We start from the raw sequence: 25,207 nt of genomic DNA, 5'->3' as shown, positions 1-25,207 counted from the left end.
CCTTTTTTTTAACCTTCCCCCTTACACTTTATACTATTTATTGCAATCTTTTGATTGCTTTTACTGGTCAATGCTGATCAGTGTTATCGGTGATTTGCTTCTCTGGTCTGCTAGAAGGCATACCAGAGGAGAAGATCTTAGCAGGTGGCCAGCAGCAGGTGAGAATTTCCGGCGGCCATCTTGATTCATTGCACTGTGGGTGGTCTGATGAATCCCCAGAGATACTTCAGATGCCCTGATCAGTACTGTCCTTCTGGTATCTGCCATCATTGGTGAACAAGCTGCTGTGCTTGCTTTACAGCCGTGCAGTAAATGTACGTGGCTCCTTACATTTATGGTGCATGTCCAGGAAGTCCTTAAGGGGTTAAAAAAAGGGGGGTACACTCCGCTAATTTTTTTTTTTTATTTAACTCTCCTTCTGATGCTCCCCTGGTGTGCAAATATCACTCTTCTGTGCCCAGATTTATAAGCCTATTCTAGATGACAGTTGCTCTTTAATGAGCTCTGGTAAAATGAATGCTGAGCTGTGATTGGTCACTGCGGGCAGATAACTCCAGTTTCTGTCATGGACTGATTGATAAATCTGGGCCATGTTTACAGGGAGTGAGAGAACAGTTGTTGACAGCTGTCCAACTAAGATGTATGGCCCCCGTTACAGGAGCGCTGCCCACATTTGGGGAGAATTCAAAACCTGTGAAGAGGAAAAAAGTTGACCAGCTGCCCATAACAACCAATTATATTGCTTCTTGTTTCTCAGAGGCCTTTTAAAAAAAAATTAAGATCTGATTGGTTGCTATGGGCTTTATCAACTTTTCTCCTCACAGGTTTTTCCAAAACTCCCCCATTGTTTCTATAGAGAGGGGGCTGTATATCTCTATAAAAGGTATGTCTAGAATAGGCTTGTGAAGCCTTAGTACACAGTGGGTGCAGCTTTACATGCCTATGCTAGGTGAAAGTTGCGCTTTAAAGATATATAAGCTGAACTCTGGTAAATCAGGGTCATAAACGCTGGTCAATGTGTGCAAGTGTTTTTAATGAGGACAAAGCTGCTGAAAAGTATCCGTTCTATTAAATTCCTAAATGCCCAGCCGATCTTTCCCCAAAGATTTGCCATCAAGGAGAGTCGAGAAGCCTTCATAAACAACATGTATTCTGCCAATCTGACTGAAACAAGCAGGTTTGCCCAGCTTTAATCGAAGTTTAAAAGTATAAGCTTTTTACTAGAACGGACTATGTCCAGAGGTATGATAATATATACCAGCTAACAAAGACAAATTACATTACTTTATTGACTTTATGGAGACCTATTGGTGCACTCAGATTTTAATGCCTTTTTAGCATACATGCTAAGTCTTGGAAAACAGTGTGAACCCTCTTTCCATCAATGAAACTTGATGGTATCCCAACATAAATCTTGATGAACAGTACCAGGCACCATTCACTTCAATGACCAAGTCTGGAACACATTCCACTGGTATCAACTTATTTAACTGATCTCAACAGAAAAGTAGACAGGGCTATTGAGTCCAGTTAAAATTACTGTATCCCATTGAAAAGTTGCCTAAATGGACTCCCTAAGTAACTCTGTTTAGGGCATTTAAGTGAATGGTGCTAAAAACTGTCCATTACAGTACATGTTCGCACCCAGTTTTCTGTGGCATGCCAAGGGTACTTGTGGGGGAAAAAAAAAAGGAAAAATGTGGTGTGTAGTACACACTGTGTACCCAGCCTTAGCACACATGACAATCCGTGTTAGAACACCAGGTCAGATTTTTGCCACGCGTTTTGAGAAGCTCTGGAATCCTATAAATCTGTACATGTTGGGGGGGGGGGGGAAATTACACTTTCTCTAGTAAACATGGGAAAAATACTACAAAACTGGAAACATGCTTGGTACTTGCTTCACCCAGCAGGGAAGGAAACAAATGCATGTAACAGGACACCAGCGTTATTAGCAGGCATATGGCTCTTGCAGAACAAGCTGCGAGACATTCCCAAATACAGAAGCTATGTAAATGAAGGGCAGATCAAATTGCAAGCAGTTCAGTCTCAGAGGAAATATTTCTCTCCAAGACATTCACTGTATGAAAAAGGCAAGATAAGTCATTTTAGGAAACCATATTTAAGGATTTTTTTTAGCAGTCATAGCAGCAGAAAACAGTGAATGTTGGATTAATCACAAAATTGTCACAAATGACATTCAACTGAGCCCACTGATTAATAAGAAGCACTGGGTTCCTTCATAGAGTTCACCGCTTTGATGGGAACAGCAAATCATGCAGTGCTACTTTGCACGTCAAACATGACAATCTTTGAACAGAGCCTAACGGGTGTATGAGTTCATGTTCATGTCTATATATCTGATATTACTTCCCCGAACGTATGTAACTCAGTACTAGAAGTGCTGACACTTTGTAATACACATGCAGCTGAAATTTCAGGAACTGCTGCTGAGGTACCTATTTCATAGAATGTGTGTATGTGTGTGGTGTGTGTATATATATATATATATATATATATATATATATATATATATACACACACACACACACACACACCACACATTCTATGAAATAGGTAAAGCAGTTTCCATCTAAAGTTCCTAAAGTCTCTGCTGACTACTTACGTGCGTTTGCAATGGGATAACTCCTTTGACCCTTAGATGCAGGACGAACATGTGCAAAGTTCATTGCGGCAACTAAAGTGCTGAACATTTGTTGCTGGTAGTTTAGTGGGGCTAATCAGGACCACTATAGGAATATTGCAGGGGTCCAATTAACTGACAGGACAGGTGAAGGGTTCCAACCTGCTTCAGTCCCGTCCGATCGGCCCTCCCTAAGTCAGGGATGTTGAATTTGTATAGCTCAATGCCCGGGACATGCAGTTCCAGGTGCCGGGCAGGTGGTTTCTTCAGGCATTTAGCCCGGCATCGGGCAAGCAGCGCTAAATGCCGGAAGAATTCACACATGACGTGGCAACCAGTCACTAAACTGTAATAAGCCGCAGCTGTATTGCTGCAGCCTATAGCGAGCTTTCCTGGTGGAGATGTGAGTGATGAAAGGATACCTTCACTCACTCTTCCCCGCACACCGGATCCCTACATTGACTAGATACGAACGTTTACTACTATACTCCCCATCGAGGCGAGGACTGCTTGCCTTGATCTATAGCTTATTGAATTCCCCTCCCCCGATACGAAACTCCCATTCATGTGGTGATGGGAAGAGGACCTACATATTGACCTGTCAATGGAGGTATGGCAGGACTGCTGTGACACGCCAAGTAAGGGGAGCTGGCAGGTTTCCCTCACTGAAACCTCACTAAAAATTTTACACAGAACATATGTCCCAGCTCGTCTACATGCTATCTTCCCTTCCTCCTCACCACCACTCTGCTTTCGGGGTTTGTAACGCTGCTGGCACCATGCAGCATACGTGGTGGACTTGTCCTGTTGTTCAGTCATTCTGGCGCTCCATCCTCTCCATTCCATCCTCTTTCCGCTGTCCTTTTCTCCCTGTCTTTTGTCTTCTTAGCAGGCGGCCGTGCAGGATGCCCAACAGCCAGTTTATTCTACTGTCTGCTAGGATCCATATTGCTAGCCAGTGGAAGAATGCAACGTTATCCGTAGGTGCAGTAATAGACAGGATTAATCAGATTATGCGGTTTGTAAAGTTCAATGCTATGCGCATGGACACTGTTAGTCATTATGACACAAAGTCTGGTCCCCTTGGATATCCTCCTCGTACTGCCCTGAGATTAGGTATTCGTTGTCTCCATCTTAATCTTACATACTGCCCTCCACCAGGATTCTTCGCGGCTTCTGGATTCTCTCGACTATTAGTTCGCACATTGTAACCCACATTTGTTCTATTTGATGTTACTTTGTATTTTACTGTTCACTCGGGTTGTATCCCAACAAATATGCTTGTATTTTTATTGCAACCTGACACCCATCAATAAATTGATCTGTTCGATACAAAAAAAAAAAAATCATAACTACATGCAGGAAATTTTATACGTTTAAAATTGTCATCTTCTGACCCCTATAACTTTTTTATTTTTATGCGTACGGGCTGGTATGAAGGCTAATTTTTTGAACCGTGTTATGAAGTTTTTATCGGTACCATTTTTGCATTGATCGGACTTTTTGATCGCTTTTTATTCATTTTTTATTATATAAAAAGTGACCAACAATACATCATTTTGGACTTTGGATTTTTTTTTTTTGCGCGTACGCCATTAACCGTGCGGTTTAATTAACGATATATTTTTATAGTTCGGACATTTACACACGCGGCGATACCACATGTTTATTTACACTTTTTAAATGGGAAAAGGGGGTGATTCAAACTTTTATTAGGGAAGGGGTTAAATGATCTTTCACTTTTTTTTATTTTTATTTATTTATTTATTTTTTCAGTGTTCTAATTCCCATAAGGGGCTACAACGCTGCACACACTACGTGGCCCCGACTTATAGAATGGGAGCGGACTCAGGGCATACAGGTACACCCTTGGTCCTTAAGGGGTTAAATAATTGACCATAGTTTTTATCTGTCTGCAATATATGACAACTCTTTAGAATTGCTTTTTTAACAATACATGCTCTCTTGTCGTACGTACCCAAATACCGTACATTGCACAATCCTGTACTTCTTACGTTTTAGGCTCAATAGATTTTTTTCAATAAATCTCTCCTATTCATCACTTGAACTTTCTCTCCTTCACGTATTTTCTGTTTAGCATCATAGCCTTTTTCGATAAATTTCTGAACTAACTTTTCTTTACTATTTCCGTATTCTTGATTTGAGCTAGTAATACGTCGGGCTCTGATGAATTGACTTTGTGTCAGACCTTTGAACGTAGGTGTGTGAACACTTTTTTTTTTAATGCAAAGTATTATTTACATCTGTAGGCTTAACATGCATAGCTGTATGAAAGCCCCCAGGTGTACGTCTAACTTCAGCATCCAAAAATTGGATACCATCACTGTAGTAATTTAGCGTAAATTTTTATGACGTTTATTTAGGTTTTCAACAAACATTGCCCTTACATGTCATGAACACGTCACCCACGTAGCGAAGCCACATGGATGGCATGTTTGTGGATGTATCACCAAACACTTAAAGGGGTATTCCAGGAAAAAAAAATTTTTTTATATATCAACTGGCTCCAGAAAGTTAAACAGATTTGTAAATTACTTCTATTAAAAAATCTTAATCTTTTCAGTACTTATAACCTTCTGAAGTTAAGGTTGTTCTTTTCTGTCTAAGTGCTCTTTGATGACACCTGTCTCGGGGAAACGCCCAGTTTAGAAGAGGTTTGCTATGGGATTTGCTTCTAAACTGGGCGTTTCCCTGAGACAGGTGTCATCAGAGAGCACAGACAGAAAAGAACAACCTTAACTTCAGAAGGTCATAAGTACTGAAAGGATTAAGATTTTTTAATAGAAGTAATTTACAAATCTGTTTAACTTTCTGGAGCCAGTTGATGTTGATATATAAAAAAAGTTTTTCCTGGAATACCCCTTTAACTCTGCTCAAAGTCTGCAATGAAGCCATTAGCAACACAAGGTGCCACTTAGGACCCTATAGATACGCCATTAATATTTGTAAATAATAAGTACTATCAAAATGGAAATAAGTCAAGGTCAATGCCATATCAAGGAGGCCCATTAAAAATGCAAAGAATTGTTAAAAAAGCCATTCTAAAGAATTGGCATATATTGCAGACAGATAAAAACTATGGTTATTTAACGCCGTCATGTCCAAAGTGTAGATCAGGAGGAAGATCTTAGCTCAGATCCATCTGTTGATATGTCAAGCTCCACATTGTTTATAAGACCCATGATGAAGTTTGAAAATAAAAGCTACTGAATAACTTGAAAAAGATCGGAATCCTGAGTTACTACCCGGCTGGGTCTATATTAGATGGACATGTCTTAAATTTCTCTATATCCCACACTGTGTGATTATATTGAAACAAAAATAAACCCACATATGTGGTATCACTGTGTGCGTAAAGGTCCATATTCTAAAAATATACCGTCAATGAAACCATACGGTCAATGGCGTAAACTTAAAAAAAAAAAAAAAAAAAGTATACCAGAGGCTAGAATTCATGATTTCTGGTCACTTCATATACCAGAAAAAAAATATCTAAAAAGTGGTACGGATAAAAACTACACAGATAACAGCGCAAAAGTTTTACTTTAATTGAGTCTCATATGTGGAACAATAAAGTTATAAGAGGACAATTTTAAATGTGCACTGTCAAATACAAAAACTTTTTAAACGTTGCCCATCTTGGCAAAACATTAACCTTTCTAATATACTTCACAACAAAATGTTATTTCCTTTTTATAGAAATCATGGCTTATAAAATCATGGCTTTGTCCAAGCTGAAGCACAGGCATTGACAAAGTCCAGTAAGTGAGGGTGGGCTAGAACTGTCTGATCTGACAGGAGAGCACAGGAGGGGGTGCCATCAGCCAGGAGAGAGCACAGGAGGGGGTGCCATCAGCCAGGAGAGAGCACAGGAGGGGGTGCCATCAGCCAGGAGAGAGCACAGGAGGGGGTGCCATCAGCCAGGAGAGAGCACAGGAGGGGGTGCCATCAGCCAGGAGAGAGCACAGGAGGGGGTGCCATCAGCCAGGAGAGAGCACAGGAGGGGGTGCCATCAGCCAGGAGAGAGCACAGGAGGAGGTGCCATCAGCCAGGAGAGAGCACAGGAGGAGGTGCCATTAGCCAGGAGAGAGCACAGGAGGAGGTGCCATTAGCCAGGAGAGAGCACAGGAGGAGGTGCCATTAGCCAGGAGAGAGCACAGGAGGAGGTGCCATCAGCCAGGAGAGAGCACAGAGGAGTGCCATCCCACCCTCACTTACTGGACTTTGTCCATGCCTGTGCTCCAGCTTGGACAAAGCCATGATTTCTATAAAAAGTAAAATAAAATTTAAAAAAAAATTGTTATGAAGTATATTAGAAAGGATAATGCTTTGCCAAGATGCACAACATAAAAAGTTTTTGTAACCGATAGTGCCCATTTAAGCTTACTCCTTTTCTTATGAAAAAAGTTATTTTTTTTTTTTTTTAAGGAGTAAAATAAAGCCTATATGGGATGGCTGCCATGAGGGGGCATGGCGTGAAGTGACAAGCCCCTCCTGCGGGAACCCAGTGTTCTTAACATACTGTTTAGAACACCAGGTGCTGCACGGAGAAACAGAGAACGTACCACCTAGAGCTGCTTTGTTCCCAATTACAACCAGATACTGAACATTGTAATTTATTTACTTATTAATTTTCTGTACTTTATTATGGGGGCAGCCTTCTTGACCGAGCTGTTTATATCAGCATTTAAGGTAGGGTAGCATGTGCCGATTTTGCTACCCATTCACTTTAATGGGTATGACAATACAAAGCAGCAAAATACGGCACGTGTGACCCTACCCCTAGAGATATGCTTTGCATCAAAAGCCCTATGGACTTGGCAAAAAAAAGAAAAAAAGAAAGGAGCAGTCTTTTTCAAAATATTAGGATGTGTGTCTGGGCGTACTCTGTCACCTTTGAAGGGGTCATTCTGCAGGGAGGGGGAGGCTGAGCTCTGAGCTACCTTTTACCATAATGCAGTACTGATCACTTTCTGTCAACTTATCCTGATCTCACAGACAAAACAAAAAGCATCATCTTAGTTCTAGGCCTACTGGCCAAAATGCAAGACTTCAAGATTATTTAAAAACACACAAACACACTACCAAAAATTCTTAAATAGGATTAACATAAAAACTAACTTGATCTAAATAATAGGTCTCTCTTATTACCAAAAATGCACTTTAAAAAACACACAGATGCACCTCAATACTGTAATAAATTGTGAACTTGACAACATAAAAAGCACACAGTTTGGCAAGTCCATGATAGGGCTATATCATGCCAAAAAACTAACTGATACTATCAGAGAAAGTATGTAAAGCTATAACCACTGCTAACTACAAAAGACTTGGAGATGGCGCAAAACCACACAGGTTTCCTGGACTATTACCAAAGGAAAAAAAACTTTGCATAGTTTATTTTACAGTAAAGTACATGTATGTCAATAAAATACAGATTAAATATTTCCAGGCTTGAAATAAAAGTTGTGTATTTGTTAAATTAGATAGCTTCTTACATAAGGTTCAGAAACCATTTAATTGATGCCATGAAAAAGCAGAACTCACAGATTCTTGTGCAGCCACACTTTTGGATACAGGTGTCAGTACTGTACACCCAGGCAAGAGGTCTGTATATTTATTAAAACATTAAAAAACAGCAGACTTCCAAATATAAACCAATTAGGTGGCAGCTCTAGGATTTAATGAGGTTGCTTTGGGTAACTGCCACTTCTGATAAAAATACTCTCACTGTATATTCATAAGCAGTCAGAAGCAAATGTAATTCAACAGATCATGTACAAAAAGCACAGAGACAGATAGCTGCCAAATACAAGAACCAATCAACTTTGTACAATAATTGAGAGGTAAGGCAGAGAGAACGATCCCTGGATCATTTGTGCGGGCATCCAATTTCAACGTTGTCCCTTGCTTATCCCGTTTACACAGGAAGGGTGCTTTCTACAGAGACCATATTTACTAAAACTGTCTATATGTAAAACACTTGCACCAGTTAGTCTAACAATATGCTAATTTTTGAAAGAAGTCTGTCATACAGTGATGCATATTAAGCATGAGATCCGCTTATGTGGAACATTAACACACCAAGCTTCGCTTTTGTACCACTACATTGTAGAGTTTAAAGTGCAACTGTCCTCTAAAACAGGCTTGTGAAGCTGCACACAGTGTAGTAGGGTTTCACAAACCTATTCTGGGCATAGATAAATCAGGCTGCTGTATACTCACAGCAAACAGGACTACTTATGGGTGGTGAGCAGCCATGGCCACCTGCCATTTTTTGAGGCCTGTACTAAACTAAGATTGGCTTAGCAGTTACCAAAGCAGTTACAGTGGTTTCTTCATGGTAACAAGGGCTAAAAAAAGCATAGAAAGTAGTCCGGCACTGCAATGTAAGCGGATAAATTAATACTGAGATAAGGGCGATCACTGCAAGATAAACGTAGGGCGGTGCTCAGGCTCAAAGAGGCGTTCAATTTGCAATATGATCAAGAAGAAAATGAAAGCCAGCCACTCACCAATTCAGGTCTTCAAACTTCTTTATTAGACGAAGGATTACTCATATACATGCAAGGGACTGGGACAGATCCAGGGGGTACAGATAGGCAACAAGCTCCGTTTCGCAATACAAAAGGTGCTTCCTCTGGCCTCCTCCGTATGGCCGGAGGAAGCACTTTTTTAGTGCGAAACAGCCTGTTGCCTAACAAGTGCTTCCTCCGGTCATATGGAGGAAGCACTTTTTTAGTGCGAAACGGAGCTTGTTGCCCATCTGTACCCCCTGGATCTGTCCCAGTCCCTTGCATGTATGTGAGTAATCCCTTATCTAATAAAGAAGTTTGAAGACCTGAAATGGTAAGTGGTTGGCTTTCATTTTCTTCTTGATCATATTGCAACTTTCCTAGATAAACCCGACAGAGTAAAACTAAAAAACAAGACAAATACTGCTTGCTTTGCAGAGAAAATAGATATCTGATTTTAGCTCAAATAAAATCTTGGTGTGAAAGACTAGTGTAGAGAGGAAAAATATGAGGCTCTCTCCTGTGCTGCTTCTACAGACAAGTGCATGATGTGTAAACAAACATGAGCCAAGTGCCAGTGGTCCTTCTAAAACTATAGCAGAAATGCAATAGGTAAATTATAGCTTGGCTTTAAACATTTTATTTTTTGTGCATTATTTAAAAATAAAAATAAATAAATAATATATATATATATATATATATATATATATATATATATATTTATTATACACACACACACACATATATATTATACACACACACACACACACACCCCCCCCCCCCCCCCCCCCCATTTTTTCCTTCCCAGTCCTTGTTGGGGATGAAAATAAACAAAGGAGGAAGCTTTTGACTTCATATCCCGACCCGTAATATGTGTACCAGGTATTGAAATATCTCCAGCCGTACGGAAGTTATGTGGGAACATTTCCCTTTGATTTGCAAGGAACTTTAAACAAAAACCCCGACCCTCACAAATGGGAGTGAGTAAGGGTTAAATCACCTATCCTATGTTTGTTGTTGACACAAACATGTGTGCCAAGTTTCATGTTAATATCTTCAGCCGTTTGGACGTGATGCTGGTACACATACACACACGTTGAGTTATATCGCGCTATATATCCTGAGAAAATTCTTATGTTCTGTGCAAAATACTACAGAAGGTTTTAGCAAGAGCAGTAAAATGTGAAGCCAAAATGTTATGATGGTACATGATACTACTAGTAAGCATGTAAAAATCATCAAGTAACAGCATCTGAGTCTCCCTGCCACAATATGCTGCTGTTTACTGTAGATAAAAATAGCTGAGATTTAGATGCCATTACTGCATACAGAGACAGGCACAAGTAAAGCTTAGAAGCCAACATACAGGACAATTTAGGCTCTGTTTACACTGCGGTTGTGAGAAGTCATCACATTTGATGGGAGAACAGTTCAGCAGGCAGCATTAGGCCATGTTCTCACAGCCGAATTTCTAAGCGGAATTACGCTGGAATATTCAGCTCTAACATTTAGCTGCAAGAGGGTCCCATTGATTTCAATGGGATTCTGCAACACTGTGCACATGGTGGAATATACAAAGCAGATGTTTCTGCCGTGGAAATTCCGATTCCAGAATCCAGTGAAAAAAAAAGACGTTTTATTCTCTCTGTGGATACTGCTCGGAAATGCATTGCAGTCTAAGAGTGCATTCACACTACGTTTCCGAGATCCAGCTTCCGGATACGACTGGGATATTTCAAAACCAGTCGATGCAGTTTCCCAGCCGACACGCCGCCAAATCTCATTCATTTAAGTGCACCGACCTGAGTCTGATAGTGACACTGGTTGGCTCATTTTTGCCCTGTTTGTGGCCGGACTAAAACTGGATAAAGGGCATAAATTAGCCGACCAGCGCCAATGACTCCGGTCGGCACATTTAAATTAAATGAGATTTGGCGTTGGCGCCCAACAGCTGGATCTCGGAAACGTGGTGTAAATGAACCCAAAGAGGGTGCATTTCGGAGCATTCCTAGTGCCCCCCAGAACTATATGTGCAGAATGTCCACCCGCATTTTCTGGACCATGTGAACATAGCCTTAAAGTGACAAACTTAATCAAACTGACAAAATGAAATAAATTTCCATGCACCTGTACACAGTAAATGGGCCTCAGTCTCAAATTGTATATTTGTATATGTAACAATGTAACTAACCAAAGTTGCAAGCGTGAATGAGGTCTAAGATCCACCACCAAAAGAATTCAGGTTGAGTTTGGTTAAGTCAACAGGGTTTTCTTTTTGTTCTTATTAGCAGTACACTACTTAGGACCACCATATAAGTAAAATACAATTAGGAGAGGCTCCTGTTAGGTCTAAAATTATTTCATGGGGCGACTATCGGCAGAAGAAAAAAAAAATATCACCATGTATATCATCTGGATCTCCAAAACCGGAGCACATATCCGGGTGAGTTATACCTCTTTTTCATCTGGTTCAACCGCACTATAACCCTGTTAATTGGGTTAAGTGTGGGTTAACAAGGGGTCATTTGCTTTAACCTAATATACTATTTTATAGAAATAAAATAGCTTTTTTTTTTTTTTTTTTAAAGATCACTAGTGATCCCCATACCATCTAAAGCGTAGTCTTGTCTGGCAGCTGCATTACTCGGCTGTGACAAAGTACAGAAAATGAGGGCAGGACTAGCACTCTTCTGTTCTCACTCCTGTCCTATCACACTCCTGTCTGAAAAGTTGAGTTGAGCTTTAGGTTGGTTCACGCCAGACATTTGTGAACCCATCCTTATAGAGCAGCCTACAGTGATTGGATGCGGAGAACCAGCAAAGCAGACTCAGGGAGGAAGTTAAAGCATGGCGAGTGGGGGCAGGCTCTGTGTTTGCTGCGAACATGCTCCTTCCTGAGCAGCAGATGTCAGAACAAGTAAGCAGAAGAATTTGTAAGCCAAATACAAAAAAGATCTGCATGACCAACTGGGTAATATATATGCAATATTTTTCTGTGCTATGACAGATACACTAATTTATTTGCCCTGTCAGTGCGATTTGAATTGTAAAGAATCATGATTTTATTTGTAAGCCATATTGCCCAGCCCTAGACAACAGATTTTTAAATACAGAATCTGCTCAGTGTGTATTTTTCAGAGCAGCACAACTAGAAACTACTTGGGCAAAAGCAGTGCATTTTGTACATTTTAAAGGAGACGTCTCACTATGACAGTCCCTGTACCTAACCTTTTTAGGCTATGTTCACATCAGCACTAAAGCTAAATCACAGTATCCATTTAATTTATGGGTCATGAGCGGACAAGAAAAACAAAAAGCTGCAAGCAGTAATTTATCAGAGTTAGGCTGGGTCCACACTACGTTTTGTCCCATACGGGAGCGCATACGGCAGGGGGGAGCTAAAAGCTTGCGCTCCCGTATGTCATTCATTTCAATGAGCCGACCGGAGTGAAACGTTCGGTCCGGTCGGCTCATTTTTGCGCCGTATGCGCTTTTACAACCGGACCTAAAACTGTGGTCAACCACGGTTTTAGGTCCGGTTGTAAAAGCGGATACGGCGCAAAAATGAGCCGACCGGACCGAACGTTTCACTCCGGTCGGCTCATTGAAATGAATGACATATGGGAGCGCATACGGTAACATACGGGAGCGCAAGCTTTTAGCTCCCCCCTGCCGTATGCGCTCCCGTATGGGACAAAACGTAGTGTGGACCCAGCCTAATCCAGAAAGGTCAAAAGTTTAGATCGCACCGTCCACATCTGTGCCAGTGAACTTCATAAGAGGTTTAAGATCCTGTTCGATCAAAACATTCAAACTGTTTGGTTGACACATCAGAAGTTCAAATGACAATTACAATTTAATCTGTCAGTTAGGGTATGGATGGATATTCAAACCTCTCTAACATGGTGCTAAATATATAAAGTGAGACTGTGGATGCGAGAGCGGCAGAGGCACAGCATACAGCTCCTCATCAAGGGAAAGGGCAATGCTCTGGCATGGCAAATTTATCCTTTTTAGTAAAGAGAAAGTTGCCCCTACTTGACATCTTTTTAAAGACGTGAGTGAGCCAAACTCTTCTGGTGACAGCTTGTCTCCCTAAGGATCAAAGGATGTGACATCAGGAGACAGTAAGGTGACACTCATACACATGAGATTTAAGTTGGTGTCACTGACACTTATTTAAAGGGGGTAGTCCAGTGCTGAAAAACTTATCCCCTATCCTAAGTAGGGGATAAGTTTGAGATCGCGGGGGGTCCGACCGCTGGGGCCCCCCTGCGATCTCTCTGTACGGGGCCCCGGCTCTCCGGCCAGATAGCGGGTGTCGACCCCCGCACGAAGCGGCGGCCGACACGCCCCCTCAATACATCTCTATGGCAGAGCCGGAGATTGCCGAAGGCAGCGCTTCGGCTCTGCCATAGAGTTGTATTGAGGGGGTGTGTCGGCCGCCGTTTCGTGCGGAGGTCGGCAAGCCCCCTTCCCGCGGGTTGTCGGGGCTCCGTACAGGAGATCGCAGTGGGCCCCAGCGGTCGGACCCTCGCAATCTCAAACTTATCCCCTATCCTTAGGATAGGGGATAAGTTGTTCACCACTGGACTACTCCTTTAATGTGCACAGACAACTGAAAAAGTGTACCCATCAAGATGAGCCACAGCAGAATATGCATAAATGGGCACTGTCAGATTCAAAAACTTTTTAGATGATGACCATTTTGGCAAAGCATTAACCTTTCTAATATACTTCATAAGAAAATGTTATTTTCTTTTTATAGAAATCATGGCTTTATCCAAGCTGAAGCACAGGCATAGACAAAGTCCATTAAGTGAGGGTGGGCTAGCACTCCTCTGTGTTGTCTGATAGGAGAGGAGAGAGCCCAGAGGAGTGCTATATCCAGACAGGAGAGAGCCCAGAGGAGTGCTATATCCAGACAGGAGAGAGCACAGAGGAGTGCTATATCCAGACAGGAGAGAGCATAGGAGTATTAGCCCACCCTCACTTGCTGGACTTTAGCTTGGACAAAGCCATCATTTCTATAAAAAAAGGAAACAACATTTTCTTATGTAAATTAGAAATGTAAACATCCCGGGCAATCTCAAAGTGAAACTGATGTGATTAGGAGTGAGAATACTAGATGCCCCATACATGTCTATGGGACTTCCGGCATTCCGACTCCTTATCTCTTCAGTCTTGGGCTACAAGATTGGCCGAGACATTAGAATACACTGCTCAAAAAAATAAAGGGAACACTTAAACAACACAATGTAACTCCAAGTCAATGACACTTCTGTGAAATCACACTGTCCACTCAGGAAGCAACACTGATTGACAATCAATTTCACATGCTGTTGTGCAAATGGAACAGACAACAGGCGGAAATTATAGGCAATTAGCAAGACACCCCTCAATAAAGGAGTGGTTCTGCAGGTGGTGACCACTTCTCAGTTCCTATGCTTCCTGGCTGATGTTTTGGTCACTTTTGAATGCTGGCGATGCTTTCATTCTAGTGGTAGCATGAGAGTCTACAACCCACACAAGTGGTTCAGGTAGTGCAGCTCATCCAGGATGGCACATTAATTAGAGCAGTGGCAAGAAGGTTTGCCGTGTCTGTCAGCATAGTGTCCAGAGCATGGATGCACTACCAGGAGACAGGCCAGTACATCAGGAGACATGGAGGAGGCAAACACCCAGCAGCAGGACCGCTACCTCTGCCTTTGTGCAAGGAGGAGCCCTGCAAAATGACCTCCAGCAGGCCACAAATGTGCATGTGTCCACTCAAAACGGTTAGAAACAGACTCCATGAGGGCCCGACGTCCACAGGTGGGGGTTGTGCTTACAGCCCAACACCGTGCAGGATGTTTGGCATTTGCAAGAGAACACCAAGATTGGAAAATTTGCCACTGGCGCCCTGGGCTCTTCACAGATGAAAGCAGGTTCACACTGAGCACATGTGACAGACATGACAGAGTCTGGAGACTCCATGGAGAAAGTTCTGCTGCCTGCAACATCCTCCAGCATGACCAGTTCGGCAGTGGTTCAGTAATGGTGTGGGGTGGCATTTCTTTGGGGGTCCGCACAGCCCTCCATGTGCTTGCCAGAGGTAGCCTGACTGCCATTAGGTACCGAGATGAGATCCTCAGACCCCTTGTGAGACCATATGCTGGTGCGGTTGGCCCTGGGTTCCTCCTAATGCAAGACAATGCTAGACCTCATGTGGCTGGACTGTGTCAGTAGTTCCAGCAAGAGGAAGGCATTGATGCTATGGACTGGCCTGCCAGTTCCCCAGACCTGAATCTGATTGAGCACATCTGGGACATCATGTCTCGCTCCATCCACCAACCCCACGTTGCACCACAGACTGTCCAGGAGCTGGCGGATGCTTTAGTCCAGGTCTTGGAGGTCATCGCTCAGGAGACCATCCGCCACATCATCAGGAGCATCGCCAGACATTGTAGGGAGGTCATACGGGCACGTGGAGGCGCCACACACTGGTGAGCCTCATTTTGACTTGTTTTAAGGACATTACATCAAAGTTAGATCAGCCTGTAGTGTGGTTTTCCATTTTGATTTTGAGTGTGACTCCATATCCAGACCTCCATGGGTTGATAAATTTGATTTCCATTGATAATTTTTGTTGACAGCACATTCAACTATAATGATGAAAGTATTTCATACGATTAGTTCATTCATTCAGATCTAGGATGTGTTATCTTAGTGTTCCCTTTATTTTTTTGAGCAGTGTATATCCTGCTGCAGCTCACTGTAACAGTGTCCATTTAAGAGATGGATAGAAACAGAGGAAAACAGGACTTTAACACCTTAACAACCATGGATGTGTATACACATCCAGGGGGGATGCAAGTTCCATGGCTATCGTAGGTGCTCCCCAGTGCACCCACAAGACGGCGGAAGGGACTCTGCTGTAACACACAGCCGGGACCCTAACGCACTGTCGGGACCAAAGTAAACTTCTGTCCCAGCAGTTTAACCCTTACAGCCGCGGTCGGAAGTGACAGCGGGCTGGAAGTGACCACGGGCTGTAAGTGTTTTGACAGAGGGAGGGAGCTCCCTCTGTCACCCCTGCAGTGCAATCACGGGTTGCTGTGTGTGATTCCCGCGGGCGGGGGCCTGCCGGCTATCGTTCCATGGCTATTGTGGGTGCTGCCCAGTGCACCCATGAGATCGCGGCAGGGACTCTGCTATAACACACAGCCGGGACCGAAGTAAACTTCGGTCCCGGCAATTCAACTCTTACAGCCGCGGTCGGAAGCGACCACGAGCTGTAAGGAGTTTTGACAGAGGGAGGGGGCTCCCTCTGTCTCTATCCTGTAGCACCCCGCAACGATCGCGGGGTGCTGCTGGCTACCTGGGCAGCCGTGGGGTCTTTCCAAGGACCCCCAGGTCTGCCCCGGTTATTGCCTGTCAGGACGTGCCAGTAGGCAGCATACATCTGCAATGCTTTGGAATACTAAGTATTTCAAAGCATTAAAAAAATGTAAATTTTTTTTTTTTTTAAGTGAAAAATAGATAAGTTAAGTGTAGAAACAATAAGTGTTAAAAAAATAAATGTAAAAAAAACATTAAATATAATAAAAAATGTCTAGGATCATCCCGCGCACATCAGCAGCATATTACATGCTGCGGATGCCCCCCACCAGTCACAATAATGAGCTCCCTGTTGTGGCTGGGTAGCTGTGTGTGTCCACTCATAGTGGCGGATTTCCCGCCAGCAGCAGTGATCTAGTCCTTGTGACTGCCGGGGGCAGCGTTTCAGCAGTATGTTAGAGGTAGCCGTCAGCATCACGTCAAAAAAAAAGTGATACTGACGTATACCGTAGCAGCTCCATTCGTTTCTGAATGAGACTGCTACAGTATACATTGGCATGCTTTTTTGACATGATAACAGACACATACTGCAGAAATGCAGTATGAATGAGGACTATCACCCAACCCCCCCAACAAAATAAACCATTTTTTTAAAGTTTTTTTTAAATAGTTTTTTATTTTTTTAGCCCAGTGATTGATATATTGGCCATGAGTGGGCGCTTATTCCTACAACATGACAGATATATCCATCAGGAACTTTAACTGTCAGACAGCCGCACGTCACTGCTAGCCGACCAAGGACCGATCAGAGCGGTCCCTGGTCCAGCCAATACACTTGTAGGGGGACGTTATTGTTCTGACAACTCCGATCTTTTGCAGGCCTGGGGTGGGGGTCTATAATTCATATAATGATATCCTGAGTCAAATGGTGCTCCTCTCCTTTTGGGTTCTACCATGTGGCCATTCAACCAAATATGGCCTAAGCGGGAGTATTATCGAAAACGGGACAAACAGCGTAATAAAATATGGGGCAGATTTTCTACTTTTCAGATGCAGTGTACAAAAAATAATGTCCCACAAATGATGCATTTGTGGGGGAGAAAAAATTAAATAAAAGAAAATATCAATTTTTACACTGACTGTAACCATTCCAGCCACACAAAAAAAGGAGTCAAAGTACTCACTTTTGGTCTAGGTGAATAATTTAGGGGGTGTAGTTTCCAAAATGGGGTCACTTGTGGGGGTTCTATATGGTTCATAGCACAACATTTTTTTTTAAATTTCAAGTTAAATTGTTAGGCTTCTAATTCATTTAAAATGTTTAAAAAAAAATGCTTTCAAAATAAAGGAGACATCTGAAAAGTATAAGTTTCATAAACTATTTGGCCAGAAAGTATAAATATATGCAACCTATTAGTGTTAAAATATCAAACAATCACTTTTTAAAACTTCATGATTTTTTGCATTGTAAAAAAAAAATAAAAAAAATACAAATTTTATTGGCTTACTTTTACTATGTACATGAAGGACAACTTGTGACAAAAAAACAATGTCAGAATTATCGTGATTGGCAAAACGTTAGAGTTATTCTCCAATAAAGTCAAACATCCCCAATTTGAAAAACAGGCCTGGTCTTTCAGGGGCGTAAAAGTTTACTTGTGTTGGTCCTTAAGGGGTTAATAATGGTTGGGTGTCACAGCTGTATATTTATCCCTTCATTTCTTATTTTCCTGTGTGAATACCACTATAACATGCAACAAATCTGTCCAATAAAAACTGAAGACCAGCTGATTTTTTATGTGGCACTTGCTAGCCAACATTACATTGGCCAGTAAGTCCCTACACAGATAATAAATGCTAGGAAAAAGTGCAACAAATTGTTGGGCTGCAATGCCAAAATTCCCACAATGACTAAACGTATTTGTGTCAACCATACAGCCTGCTCCGAATATTTAAGACACTGTGTTAGGAAGATGGCAGGCACAGGACATGAAGAATAGCAGCAAAGCAAACCCTGAAGTCCACCTATAAATCAAAGATTACCTGTCAAGTCATGATGAATTAGGTCAGAAAAATTGGGATCGTCTCCCCACCAAAATATCCACAGTTCTCTCCGGCCGGGCCGCTGGTCTCGCCGCCACACGCTTAACACATCGGCTTTGAGACACCGACTGAAGCTGCTCAGTATTGGATCCTCTTCTGTTACCGGAAAAAGGATTGGAGCAGAGGTAGGGCCCTGCCACACATACTGCTTCCATTTGATCCCGGTAAGGTCAGCCTGAAAAGTGAAACAGGTTGTTTTAGGTTGCGATCACAGACGTGTAAGCTCACTTTAACAGCACAGACAGTGTTTAGCATTTTTCTTTCTATAAGGTTAGGGTAACAGACCAATGAACGGCTCAATGGCAGTCCCAGCCCTCTCTTAGATAAACACATCCAGCCATTCCAGAGTGGCAGCACAGGAACAAGGGAAGGGAAAGGGAGGGGGACTGCTAGTCAGAAAGATGAGCCGCTGCCGCCGAGCTGGGAGAAGCACATTCCTGGACTATAATTACTTGAAGCACAACAATACAAACATCTCAAGGTTTAACAACGCCATCACCTAACAGCTGGAATCCCAACCTCGGCTCAACTTCCCTTATGGGGACACAAAGAGAGAAGAAGGGGAGGAGGGGAAGAAAAGTGCACATCTCATTATTCCCAATTAAATGGCCAATACCCAGGCTTTACAGGACTACTGTTACTCCTATCAGTCCGCAGCAGAACGGGTCATGTCAACAAGACAGAGTACAGCATGTTAGATCAGTAAACTGGTGACACAGCCTCCTAAGGGTGCATTCACACCACGTTTTTACAATACAGTTCCCGTATCAGGTTTTTGATGAAAAACTGATTCCTCAAAACTGGACTAACTGTATCAAAACGTGTGTACAAATTTTAACCCGTACACAGTTAAAGGGGTTCTCCACTGCCCTGCCTTCCGGAGCTCCGCTCGCAGCGTCCGGAAGTTTATTACTCTGAACGCTGTGTGCAGGCTTCCGTTTTCGGGGCCGCCCCCTTGTGACATCACACCCGCCCCCTCAACAAAAGTCTATGGGAAGGGGGCACAACCGATGTCCTGCCCCCTACCCATAGACTTTCGTTCAGGGGGCGGCCTCTAACACGGAAGCCCGCACACAGTGTTCAGAGTAATAAACTTCCGGACGCTGCGAGCGGAGCTCCGGAAGGCAGGGTAGTGGGGAACCCCTTTAAAAACCGTATACGGTTTAAAAAATGATATTCGGTTGCATCAGTTAAGGAAAAAAAGAAACCCATACGTTTTTAACTTTTTCACTCCATTATGAATAAATTTTCACTTGTTTGATTGAAATTCCAAGGGAAAAAAAAAAAAAAACGGTGCAAAGTCAAAACCGTATGCACACACAGTTCTGTACGGTTCCCATTGACTCCCATGTTAAAAAAAAATTAAAAAAACGAATACGGTTTAATACAGTTTTTAACCAGGACCAAAAACCGTGGTAGGTTACGGTTTTGGGTACGGGGGAAAAAAAAACTGACAAAACCTTACAGGATGCAAAACGGACACAACCTGATGCCTCTTTTGGCATACGGTTTTCAATGGAGAGTCAATGTATATGGTTTTCAATATGGTTCCCATAGAAAACGTTTACGGGAACTGTATTGCAAAAACGTGGTGTGAATGCAGCCTTACTTCAAGAAAACCTATGACCTGATCTACATACAAGTCCTGGAGCGGTCTGCTTCTGGGGAAATTGGGTGGCATTCAAAAGGTGTACCCTGTCCTATAAGAGGAGGGGGGTGGTGCAGAATGTTCTTTTACTACAGCAGTAGTAAGAAGCTGGGAAAGCAAGGTGCCATACTGATTGTTACCCAGCTTTCCAGAAACATGCCTGGACACTAGACCTAACCCACATGATGTTTCTATGCCAATGCAATGGCACTCATTTCTTCTATGGGGGGATTATTAAGTTTATACTAACAGAAAGTGTGCCACTGTGTGAACTGCAGGCATGTGTAGAAGAGCCAGGGATGCTGATAAGATTAGCCTAGAGAAGTGTTTCCCAACCAGGGTGCCTCCAGCTGTTGCAAAACTACAACTCCAAAACTACAATTCCCAGCATTAGCCTAGAGCAGTGCTTCCCAACCAGGGTTCCTCCTGCTGTTGCAAAACTACAACTCCCAGCATGCCCGGACAGCCTTCGGCTGTCCGGGCATGCTGGGGGTTGTAGTTTTGCAACAGCTGGAGGCATCCTGGTGGGGAAGCACTGGCCTAGAGAAAAGGCAACGCTACAAGGTCAGGTGCTACAGCCTGGAGTGAACTGCAGCCAAGGTAAACATACATAGTAACAGGAGATGACTGGTGCACGACCACAAAAGAGAGCTAGAGAGGGAGGGGACAATCAGATGGCATCATGCGTTATATATGGGCACAACACATAGGACACAGGGCGTCTTAAAGTTGTGGCCTGGCCCAGCAGCAGCACAGGCAGGAAAATGGCTGCTTCCTGCCTCCTCCCTGGCTCCACTCCCACAGAGGAGAATAGGAAGAGTCCCATCTCCTCACAGGACCAGGATGTGCTCAGTGCCAGGCTGCAGCACCAAGCCAGGGCAAAGTTTAGGAACACAGGATGTTGTAGGGGAGAGGAGATAGATGGGCACACTCACCAGGCAGAACAGGTTGGAGTGGCAATCCTCCAGACTGGCCCCGTTGGGCACAAAACATGAACTCATCGTCACAGGCAGGGAGCGCACGCCATTATCCCACCGAACAAGAAAGACACGGCAGCTGCACACCCCCGCTCCCGGGCTCCACTAGCACACCATTATCACCGACTAATCGCTGCCCATTCCACGTGACCAGGAGCACTGGAGTTCTCGAATGTCCACCGCCGCCGCACTGCCTCCCGTAGTATCCCTGCGCTATGTCGGCCGCACAGCCTGCGCAATAAGTCTGCACCGTGAGGCGAGCGTCCTGGCGCGGTTACAGGCGCCGGTCTCCGGGCGGTGTCTCAGTCCTCCCTCCCCCGCCGCTTGTCCCCCTGTTCGGGGCGCAGAGCATGGCGGGAACCGCCCGGTCACCGGAGCACTGAGGGGCACGCTAGACCTCCGCGCTGCACACAAAGGAAAACGCCCGAAGCCGGCCACCAACAGTCCCCGGGAGCTTCTCGGCTTCTTTTCTCACAGGTTCGCCATTTTCCTCTCCTCCTCCTCCCCGAGTGTCTCCTCCTGCGCACACACAGATAGTTGTCGAGGCTGAGATTCGGTATATCCGCTGCCTACCGCCTTCTCTCAGGCCAATCCCAAGCGATAGCAACTAAGAAGCGATAATAAATAATCGGATCAATGTCGGGGCAGCTTTCCCATTTGAATTTACAGATTCCTTTCTTTAATGGCGGCCGTGGTGCCTGCTCGGCCTCTCGTTGCTGGTTGGTTGGCACACTGTCATGTGACCAAAAGATGCCTTCCCTGATTGGCTAGTCTGGGTTGTAGACTGAAACGAAGCGAGTGGGGGAGGTTCGGAGAGCTTGTCATAGGCATCCACCACTAGGGGGCGAGGTGTGAGACTGTGTTCAGATTGTGCGCCGCCAGCGGGTGACGTGCGGCCACTACAGTCTGCTGCGGGAACAGATTATCATAACGACGAAGTTCCTGGAAAGTTCATCGCCTTGTCCTAGTGTAGTGGGAAGTATTCTAGAATCTTATAGTAAGTATCGAATTCCGCGCTGGGCTCTAGAAGAACGTCCAATACTATGAAATATTATAGTAAATCTACTCTTTTTAGGCTAGGTTTCCACACAGGTTTTTTTAAGTAATTTAAATTTTTTTTTTTTTAAACTGACACTGCAGCTTTTGAGCCAAAATCAAAAGTGGATCCTGCAGGAAGGAGAAGTATAGGTCCTTCCTTTATATTTCCCTTTTCTTTTGAATACACTTCTGGCTTTGGCTCAAAAACTGCAGTGGCAGTTTAAAAAAAAAAAAATAAACCTTTGTGGAAACTTAGCCTTAAGCTGGGTTCACACCACATTTTTGCAATACAGTTCCTGTGTCAGGTTTTTGATTAAAAAAAATGGATTCCTCAAAACCTGACAAAACTGTATCAAAACGTGTATACAAATTTTAATCCGTATACCGTTTGAAAGATGATGTCCGGTTTCATCCGTTTTTAACCCCTTAAGGACCCATGACGTACGCGTACATAATGAGTAATGAGATCAATGTAAAAGATCAGTGTGTGCAGTGTTATAGGTCCCTATGGGAGCTATAACACTGCAAAAAAAAAAAAGTGAATAAAGATTATTTAACACCTCCCCTAAATGCAAAAATGGTACCGCTAAAAATTTCAGATCGCGGCGCAAAAAACGAGCCCTCATACATGGAAACATAAAAAAGTTATAGGGGTCAGAATATGAAAATTTTAAACGTATACATTTTTCTGCATGTAGTTATGATTTTTTCCAGAAGTACGACAAAATCAAACATATATAGGTAGGGTATAATTTTAATCGTATGGACCTACACAATAAAGATAAGGTGTCCATTTTACAGAAAAATGTACTGTGTAGAAATGGAAGCCCCCAAAAGTTACAAAATGGCGTTTTTTTGTTTTTTGTTTTCAATTTTGTCTCACAATGATTTTTTTTTCCGTTTCGCTGTAGATTTTTGGGTAAAATGACTGATGTCATGACAAAGCAGAATTGATGGAGCAAAAAATAAGCCATCATATGGATTTTTAGGTGCAAAATTGAAAGAGTTATGATTTTTTAAAGGTAAGGAGGAAAAAATGAAAATACAAAAACGGAAAAACCCCGGGTCCTTAAGGGGTTAAGAAATAAAATTTATACGTTTTTAACTTTTCACTCCATTATAAAGTTTTCACTTGTTTGATTGAAATTCCAAGAAAAAAACTGTGCAAAGTCAAAAACCGTATGGTGAAAACCGGATGGAACCGTATGCACAAAACCATACAGGATGCAAAATGGACACAACCGGATATATCGTTTGGCATACGGTGTTCAATGGAGAGTCAATGCATACAATTTTCAATACGGTTCCGTACGTTTTTCAAATTGAAAACATATACACTATATTGCAAAAACGTGGTGTGAACCCAGCCTTACAGAACTTTTTTTTTTTTTATATTGAAACTAGAGATGAGCGAACTTCCAGTAAATTCGATTCGTCACGAACTTCTCGGCTCGGCAGTTGATGACTTATCCTGAATAAATTAGTTCTGCTTTCAGGTGCTCCGGTGGGCTGGAAAAGGTGGATACAGTCCTAGGAAAGAGTCTCCTAGGACTGTATCCACCTTTTCCAGCCCACGGGAGCACCTGAAAGCTGAACTAATTTATGCAGGAAAAGTTATCAACTGCCGAGCCGAGAAGTTCGTGACAAATCGAATTTACTGTAAGTTCGCTCATCTCTAATTGAAACAGATATAACTCCCTTCTGTACACTTGCCAAACTGTATTGTATCCTCTGAGATATCCATACTGTAACGCTCACGGTAGTAGTAGCAGCGCTGCTGGATGTGGATCCTCCAACCTGTGTGGCAGATAACAACGGCCGTATCGGGGAGTGGAGTCTAAGGTGTCACTGGTCTTCACCAGAGCCCGCTGCAAGGCAGGATGGGCTTGCTGTGGCTGGCGACACCGAGGTCACTACCCCCGATACGACTCGACCACACAGGAAACTGGGCAAGACGAGGTACAGAAGAATGAGGTACAGGCATAGTGAGACTTAGCAGAAGGTCAGGGCAGCCGGCAAAGGTGCGTAGTCAAATAACGTAGCTGAAGGGTCAAAATACACGGGCAAGGCAAACAGACAGTAGAAAAGCTTAATCTCAGTCTAGGGGCACTGAAGATCTGGCAGGGAAGTGGAGGAACTTATAATTGAGGCACAGGTGATTACTTAATTATTGGGCATACTGGCCCTTTAAATTTCCGAGCTCCAGCACACGCGTGCCCTAAAGGTCGGGGACACGCATGCCGGAGCAAAGAAGCAGAGGAGGAGGCAGAAGGAGCATGTGGTGAGTGATGGGCTGGGATTCGCATGTGGGCGAGACAGGTCTATAGCGAAGGCAGGCGAGAAGCGGGGAGGTGAGCGCTCACGGTCGGAGTGCCGGAACAGTACCCCCCTTTTGGTCTCCCCCTGTTTTTTGACAAGGTCACGGTCTAAAATGTTGTCCTGTGGCTCCCAAGACCTCTCCTCCGGCCCAAATCCTTCCCAATCCAAAAGGAAAAAAAACGTTTTTCTCTGATAAACTTGGAGTCCAGAATTTCCATGACGATATAAACATCAGAGGTAGCTGAGATGGTAGTAGGAGAAATGTCTTTTTGTAGAGAAGCGGGTTATGGATAACAGGTTTCCAGAGGGAGACATGAAAAGAATTCGGGATCCGTAGAAAAGATGGCAGATGGAGAGAATAAGCCACAATATCTAAACGCTTCTTGATCTTGTAAGGACCCAAATAGTGACAACCCAGTTTATAACTGGGTACCTTAAAGTGGATATATTTGGATGACAACCATACTCTGTCTCCTGGAGAAAATTTGGGAGGAGAATGCCTTTTCTTGTCCGCTTGAGACTTCATACGGGACGTGGCATATAAAAGGGAGTGACGAGTCTTCTGCCAGATGGAGGCGAAATTCCGCACTTGTTCATCAGCCAAGGAAACTCCAGAGGAAGA

The 25,207-nt window shown here is 43.4% G+C and overlaps 1 protein-coding gene across 2 annotated transcripts in view; it reads right to left on the bottom strand.

Annotated features, from left to right (window-relative positions):
- Nucleotides 1-21,931, bottom strand: part of MED13 (mediator complex subunit 13) — a 148,455-nt gene extending 126,524 nt beyond the window's left edge. The window contains exons 1-2 of one of the 2 annotated variants that reach the window (XM_056556697.1): nt 21,187-21,931; nt 18,544-18,778 (exon numbers count right to left, since the gene is read on the bottom strand). In XM_056556697.1, the coding sequence (XP_056412672.1) occupies nt 18,544-18,778; nt 21,187-21,252 (301 nt within the window). In that variant the 5' untranslated portion in view covers nt 21,253-21,931. The remainder of the gene's footprint in view (nt 1-18,543; nt 18,779-21,186) is intronic. The other variant, XM_056556696.1, reaches the window with a different exon arrangement.
- Between the last annotated feature and the right edge of the window lie 3,276 nt (nt 21,932-25,207).

The sequence above is a fragment of the Hyla sarda genome, chromosome 2, assembly GCF_029499605.1.
Source record: "Hyla sarda isolate aHylSar1 chromosome 2, aHylSar1.hap1, whole genome shotgun sequence".
Taxonomy (NCBI): domain Eukaryota; kingdom Metazoa; phylum Chordata; class Amphibia; order Anura; family Hylidae; genus Hyla; species Hyla sarda.
Note: the sequence above shows the minus strand (reverse complement) of the source record. Positions and strands in the feature narration are given on the sequence as shown.